Raw genomic sequence first — 8,638 nt, 5'->3', positions numbered from 1 at the left:
ATTGAAAGCGGAATAATTTCTTATGACGAGTGGAGGAGGGATTTTCAAAAATTGACCCAACCACAAACTATCTCACATCACATCAAAAACATCAACATGATCAAACAACATCAACAACATCAACATCATTAAATTACAACAACTACATAAAATAACCTCAACAACATTAAACAACATCAACAATATCAACAATGTCAACAACATCAACAACCACAAATAACACATGTACCAACAAAAATAAAACAACATTAAAGAACAAACATTTCTACAAATAACAGCAACAACAACAACATCAGTAACAACAACAACAGCAACAACAACAACAACAGTAACAACAACAGCAACAACAACTGACATGCAATCCATCTCCTAAAACTATCAAAACCCCATCTAAACAGTCGATAACTTCCCGGTCGAAACAACATTATGAACGAATTTGATAGCAAATAATTCCGTGAATATTGCTAAATCTAAACCTTATCTCCACATGTCTGTATGTGTGTGTGTATAGTTTATATGTACACACACACCACATCACACACACAAACAAACACACACACACACACACGCACACACACACACATATATATATATATTTATACATATATACATATTTATATATATATATATATATACATTTATTTATCCGAACAATCTTCATCATTAACACCAGCGAAAATGTAAAGCTTACAAATCACATCCAACAAAAACAATCCCGTTTTAAGTATTTGCATAAGTGCTAATGTATGCATAATTATGCACGAAAATTTGCGTGTACACATTTGAAGAAACGCATAAAATGTGTGTAGCTTGTAGGTAGGTACGTACGTGCGTATGAGTGCACAGCAGAGAGTGAGAATCTGAAATGAGTGAAGTACGTGTGATGTGTTGTGTGCTGTACGTGATGATTGTGCAGGAGCTACAATAGCACGCCATGCGATGCGTATCTCGCCAATCGATAAACCCCCGAGTCAACAAAACAAAATATGTAAAATTGGAACGCGGGATGAATGGACGGCAGTTCGAAAAACTGAAATCAAATAAAAGTTATTCGGCGAAACAAAACTTTGCGAACATAAACAACGAAAATTATGAAATAATTTTGAGAAAAAATATTTTCACAAACATTTCAAAACAAAAAAACTTGACCACGAAAAAATCTTGAAAATGAGAGAATAAATAATATAAATAATGAAATTATAAAAATTATCAAAAAATTAGATATAATTTCGAACAATGATTTGGAAAAAAAAATAGCCAACTGCAAATTAAATAAAACAGAAAAATGTCATGTTGTGTAATGTCATGTCATGTAATGTTACGGCTTGTTAAGTTACGTACGTTATGTTTAACATCTGCAGAGCACACACGTGCAAAGCAAACATCATCTTCGCCCTGTAATTCTGGCTTCTGTGTCTAATTTATCATCCAGTTCAGCACTTTTTGTGATTTTTCATCCGGAAGATTTAGCTTCTAAGATGAAAATCTTAACGACAGAACAATTTCTACTGAAAATATTCAACAAAAACTTTGAAACAGCAAGCAATAGAGGAATGGAGGAAACATTCAGAAGCGCACAATGCGGGTTCGACTTTGAATGATGACCGTCAAACAATTACCATTTTTGGTAAACGATTTTCTTTTAAGAAATCAAAGTATTATATTTTTTCTTTCAAGGAAACGCAAAAATTTTATTTTTAAAACAAACCATAATGTGGAAACGCTAAATTATTTATTTCCTCTTTCTTGCAGTTTTCCCAATCGGTAGTGGCCAACCTTTTCGTAAGTGATAAATGGGTGGTTGAAATAATAAGCATTGTGAATTTTTTGAAAACTCAATAGTAACAATAAATAGGAAACATTTTTTTATGTAAAAATTATTTTTCTGAGAGAAGAGTTTGTGCACCTTTCAGCAAATCATTACATGCGGTTTCTTGTTAATTTGTATGGCTGTCGGTTGGTGTATTCAGATGTTAGTTTCTAACCAATTTTACATTTTAAAACTTTATTAAATTAATGACGAGTTAATGAACAAATGATTTAAACGATTTCAATGATTTTGTGTTTTCACGAGGTTCACAAATTTGAATAAAATGTCTTTAAAATGTCTTTCGTTAGTTGAGATGGTTGTACGGCAGAAGCGTGAAAGCCAGTTCGAACGCAAGGCAAGCCACACTTAAAGACCCCGGCATGTTTCAAGGAAAGTTTCCACGGCACACGTGCAAACGAACACATCCTTGAACGTCGTATCACATGACGTGGAGTCATCAATCATGCAGAATCATAACACTGGCGTACGAAGCATATCTCTGACAATAAAAGAACCTCCAGTTTGTTTGTAGAAATTGAATTTTGCTGCTACCGCAAAGATTTATGTTTGGAAATATTGTAGTTTTATCAGCCTGATAGGTTGAACCTAGTTTGCTAATATTAGTAGTACATGGTAGTACCTTGCAGTATTTTGTCGTTCAGTTTCAACGTAGACGCATGCGAATGAAGACATCACGAAAGTTCGACATACAATTGCGATGGCGGTGTCTCCATTTCGAATCTGGAACATAAAAGGAGGAAGAACATTTCTTAAACATAAAATCACTCCAGCCGTACGCTTCTGCATTTCAGTACATGAGAGATCTTTTAGAATACAAATTTGGTTATTGAGAAGATCCGTCTTTAAACATTACGGTCTTGCTACCATTTGCTTTTGGAATAATTGTATGTAGAAACTTACAATAAAATATTTTTCCTCCTTCAATTCAGACCTTAAATTTGTTTTCTTGTAAAATTGGCTCTAGTTTAGCGAGTGAGTTTCACTAAATTTCAACTTCAACAAAGAGTTCATTTTATTTCAATGAAGTATTTGTTTACAAGTTTATTATAAGAGGGCATCCAATTTTTGGAAATTTTTTTCATTTCACGACTATCAGTGCATTATCGACTGTCGTGTTTTGTTGCACCTACTTTCAAAAAACTTCCTTCAATGTCATGTTAACATCATTAGTGCGCTGATACAGGAAGAAAAAGAAGAAGAAGAAAAGAAGAAGAAGAAATAGAATAAGAAGAAGAAGAAGAAGAAATAGAAGAAGAAGAAGAAGAAGAAAGAGAAGAAAGAGAAGAAAAAAAAGAAGAAATAGAAGAAGAAGAAGAAGAAAGAGAAGAAGAAAAAGAAGAATATTTTTGTTGACTTTTCTTCCAACCTGAGTCAAGTTCGGTCGTCACAGCTTCGTTCCTTCGTTATTTGTGTGCATCATTAGTTTTGTTGTTGTTGTTAGTAAGATTATTATTACATTTGTTATTATTGCTAAAACTTGTATTTTTATTGGTATTATTATTTAGAAATAAAATTCTTTAATTTAATTTAATTTTGTTATTTAATATTATCTCCAACACATCAACCATTTTTAATTTTTCAAAATACGGTGGGAAGGTTTTTACAAAAAATTAACAAATCCTGAGGTGTGACATGGAGTTCACAAATTTTTTTTTAAATTTAAACTCTCTCCCTATAAATATTTGAGTACGCCTCGAACTGCTAAGTAGAAGAGTAGTGCTTAATGAAAATAAATGAAAAAATGAATATTTGATGAAAATAAAGAACTTTCTGCACCTGCCAACCAGCTGTTAGTTACTGTTAATGGAGTGAACATTTCACTTCACCACAACTTTCAGGCCAGCTTGTTCTTTCGAAGAAGTTGCCCCTTCTTGGTGTCAACTTCACGTCCCGGCACCTTCATTGAGATTGCAATTATTTCGCGTTTTTGTCAGTTGAAAATGAATTTATACACTTTTACTCATCATTCCCAAACTTGATTTTTTGTTTTGAAAACATAGTTTAACTAGAAAGATGTAAAACATGTGAAGAATTGGGATTATTTAATCTTTCCGTATTTATAAAATTCACCTGCATGCATTTCTTGCACCCAGGCATTTTAATTCATTAGACAGGTCAGAAGAGCGAGCAGGTGTCACTAGGCGCACCTAACACTGTGAACGTTTTTTGGTTTTTATTCACGATGTACCCTTGCGGTTGTAAAGAGCATTTTTTCATTCAAGTACGTATACTCGTTAATTTTGAAGTGACGAAGCGAGTTTACAGTCCGAAAAATTTCCGATTAATTAAATATTTTTAATCATCAAAAATCATTTTACTACTACACTGGCTGGCTGACATGCGGCGTAGTCGAAAAATATACTTTGAACGATATTTCATGTTGAAAATAACAAAAACATTTCGAACGAAACGCAGAGTACAAGGAAGCGTTCGACCTCTTTGACCAAGACAAGGATGGACGAATCACGATGGACGAGCTGAAAACCGTGATGACGTCACTTAGACTGCCCACCACTGATGAACAGATACAACAGATGATTGACAGGGTTGATACCGATGGTTAGTTGGTTGGTTGGTTGGTTGGTTGGTTGATTGATTGGCTGGCTGGTTGGTTGGTTGGTTGGTTGGTTGGTTGGCTGGCTGGCTGGCTGGTTGGTTGGTTGGTTGGTTGGTTGGTTGGTTGGTTGGTTGGTTGGCTTGCTAGCTGGTTGGATGGTAGGGTGGCTGGATGGTAGGGTGGCTGGTTGGCTAATTAGTTAGTTGGTTATTTGGCTGGTTAGTTGGTTGGTTGTTACTGGCTGGTTGATTAAGTAGTTATTTGGTTGGTTAATTAGTTGGCTGGTTTGTTGGCTAGCTGGTTAGTTGATTGGTCGGTTTTGGCTGGCTGGCTGGTTGATTGAGTGGTTGGTCGGCTGGTTGATTAATATAATTTCCATTTGGTCACTTCATCAATTTTGTTGTTAATTCAAAAAATAATTAAAACTTTATGTTCACATAAAATTAAGTTGTAAATATAAATTTTAATTGCAGCAAACAGTTAAATATCGAAAACCTTGATTGTGAAGTTGTTTAAATCAATTGAAACTGCAATGAAAATAAAAGAAACATCCGCACAACTTGCAACTCTGCTCATTAGAGACATTTTTATGGAAGACCGCCTCAACTATTCCTCTCATTCAACTGATTGGAGAAAAATAGAGCCATTAAGAATAAAAATCTCTAACACGGAAAGCTCATGTTAATCTCCATTCACCATTGAAGAAGAAAAAAATTATTTTCTTGTCCTAACAGTTTTTAAAAGCCAGTGCAGAATTTTACAAAATTTCGTGATAAGTTTGTTGAAATTTAAATAAATTATTTTTATGTTGCGGTTGTAGCCTGGAAGTTGATTCAATGGATAGAGAAAATGCTTGCATCATGCAATCTGCAATGAAACATTTGACCAACCTTTGATTGTTACCTGATGGAAGTTCAGATTTCGTTACTTCTAACATCAAGTTGTCCAAGACTGTTAAGTGAGCATCCTAGACCTGCCATGATTTTCCATTTGATGTGAAAAACTGAAGAAGTACAATGTCATTTATTTCGTGTTGAAACTGACTTTATTCCGACAAAAATTATACGAAAATTCCTGCGGTTAAATATATTTTAATAATTCGATCGAATACAAAACAGTTTTAGACATTTTTTTTATAAAAAACAATTATATAAAAAATAAATATTCAATGGGTAGCAATAGTTTAAATAATAAACAAGTAAATTAATTAATTAATAATAAATTAATAACAGAATACAATATAAATATAAAAACAATATTATTTCAAATAAATAATTAACGAGTAATTAATTAATTAATTAAGTAAATAAAATATAAAAAATATTCTGCAGGGAATGGAACGATCGAGTTCTGCGAGTTCCGCGCCATGTTGGAAGAACACCGGAAGCTGTTCGGACAGGAAGAGGATGGAGATGGCGTAAAACGGAAAGAGATCGAAGACGTCGAGAAAACATTTAAGGTCTTTGACATCGACGGGGATGGACTGATTGATTCGGATGAACTCAAGAAAACGATGTTGATGCTGGGAGAGGAAGTGGATGACGATGACGTCACTAAGATGATGTCTGCTGCTGACCGCAACAAGGATGGAAAGATCGACTTCGATGGTCGGTTCGCACGGATGAAAAAATGAATGTTGGAATGGGTAAAAGAATGAATGAATGAATGAATGGATGAATGAATGAATGAATGAATGATCGGATAATGTTTGGAACGAAAAAATTAACGAGAAAATTGACCTACAAGCAATGAAAACAAAAATCCCACTCCCAAGCAGCTGCTCATTAAAGAAGTGCTGTGATTAAAAGTATATCTGGACATTTAAATGAGAATTTCGTTCGTTTAATTCACACCAAATTAAAAAAAATGGAAAATTTTTGGACTTTCTAGAAATCTTCAGGTGAAAAAATTATTAATAATATTGAGAGACAGAGAGAGAGAGAGAGAGAGAAAGAGAGGGAGAGAGAGATAGAGAGAGAGAGAGAGAGAAAGAGAATTACTGTGCTAAACTCGTGATGGTCAAATGGATATAGTTGTTGTATGGAAATGGTTGTTGTTGACGATGTGAGGATGACACCATGAACAGTGATGACGATGATGTTTATAATTAAACTGGTGAACATGTTTGTGATGATGATGTTGTTATTTGTTGTATTGTAATGATTATGTTCATAATTGCAACGATCAGTGAGGTGTTTGTTGATGATGAAAAGAGAATTAACAGATTCGAAGAGATGTGATAAAGATGATGACGATGAATATGATGGCGATAATAAAAAAGTTGACGATAAAGATGATGATGGTGATTGTAATGTTGATGGTGATGATGATGACGACGATGATGATGATGATAGTGGTGGTGGTGATGATGCTGATGGTGATGTATAAGAAGCAAACATTCATCATTCAACATCAACAGAATTCTATGAGCTGGTAGTCAACAGAGACGATCAAATGTCGTGATCATCATCAACACCCCTGAAATCCTCATCATCAACACCCCTGAAATCATCATCATCAACACCCCTGAAATCACCATCATTAACACCACTGAAATCATCATCATCAACACCACTGAAATCATCATCATCAACACCACTGAAATCACCATCATTAACACCACTGAAATCATCATCATCAAAACCACTGAAATCATCATCATCAACACCTCTGAAATCACCATCATTAACACCACTGAAATCATCATCATCAACACCACTGAAATCATCATCATCAACACCACTGAAATCATCATCATCAACACCCCTGAAATCATCATCATCAACACCACTGAAATCATCAACACCACTGAAATCATCATCATCAACACCACTGAAATCACCATCATTAACACCACTGAAATCATCATCATTAACACCACTGAAATCACCATCATCAACACCACTGAAATCATCATCATCATCAACACAACTGGAATCATCATCATCATCAACAACAACAACATTGCTGTCATCATCATCAGGATCAACACCACTGAAATCATTATCAACATTATCGGTATTATTATCAACACCACCGAATACATTGACGTCAACATCAACTTCGTCATTATTATCATCAACATCATCATCATCACCACGATCAATTTTACGTCCCTGTTTATAATTAGAAACGTTTGTCAAGGAACTTTTAGAAATATTTCACGATTATCATCATCATCATTACAACATCATCATCATCATATTCACCACAAAAACGTCATCATCAATTAAACGTCACCTTATTGTATCTTTGTCACCATTATCATATACTCATCATCAAATCATCATCATACTCGCCATCTTCACTCCACCATCATCACTTCATCATCATCATCATTACCATCATCGTCATCATCATCATCATCATCATCGCCATCATTATCATCCCCATTAAACATATGCTGGCTAATCTTTTTTGGTCAATATTGATCGAGGATTAGATGACAATACTCGACATCATCATCATCACCACCACCATCATAATCGTCATCATCATCTACGCCATCATAATCATCATCACCACCATCATCATCACCATCATAATCATTGTCATCATCATCATTTTCATCATAATCATCGTCATCATCACCATCATTTTCATCATCACCATCATTTTCATCATCATCATCATCGTCTTCGTCGTCAAGTGACTTGTCCTTCACTGATTATTCCTTTTGAGTGTCCGATCATGTTTCCATCCATATTCCATTTTCCAGCCATCCAACAGAGACAACAACAACAACGTCAACATCTCCAACAACAGCATCAACATCAGCAGCAACAACTGCTACAACTACAACAACATTAACAACATCGTCACCTCCAACGACCGACAACAATTTCTACAACATTTGAAACAACAACAACAACAACAACAAAAAAACTCCAACAAAAATACCAGAGCAACTACACTTCAATGAACTTCACGTACTGTTGAATGGCAATTAAAATAAGCCTTCAACAAAAAAACTCACAAATAAACAAACAAACGAACGAACAAACGAACGAACAAACAAACAAACGAACTAACAAAAGAATGAACAAACAAGCGAACGAACAGGCAAACGCTATCATCGACCAGTTTATTTTCCGCTTCGCCAAAATAAAACCACCATAAGATGAATGCCATGAGATGGGTGTTTACATTTTTACTTCAACCATACACCTCTACCACCCACCTCCACCATCCACCTCCACTATTCACCATCCACCTCCACCATCCACCTCCACCATCCACCTTTACCATCC

The 8,638-nt window shown here is 34.9% G+C and overlaps 1 protein-coding gene across 1 annotated transcript; it reads left to right on the top strand.

Annotated features, from left to right (window-relative positions):
• Positions 1–4,233: 4,233 nt before the first annotated feature.
• On the top strand, positions 4,234–6,021 carry HELRODRAFT_90218 (hypothetical protein; the record flags this gene model as incomplete). The annotated part of the gene is made up of 2 exons (XM_009031714.1): positions 4,234–4,390; positions 5,720–6,021. Coding segments are annotated over 2 exons (459 nt in total), but the record flags the coding sequence as incomplete, so codon positions are not given.
• Between the last annotated feature and the right edge of the window lie 2,617 nt (positions 6,022–8,638).

The sequence above is a fragment of the Helobdella robusta genome (assembly GCF_000326865.2).
Source record: "Helobdella robusta unplaced genomic scaffold HELROscaffold_78, whole genome shotgun sequence".
In the NCBI taxonomy this organism is placed as follows: Eukaryota; Metazoa; Annelida; class Clitellata; order Rhynchobdellida; family Glossiphoniidae; genus Helobdella; species Helobdella robusta.
This window is presented reverse-complemented; position numbering and strand designations above follow the sequence as displayed.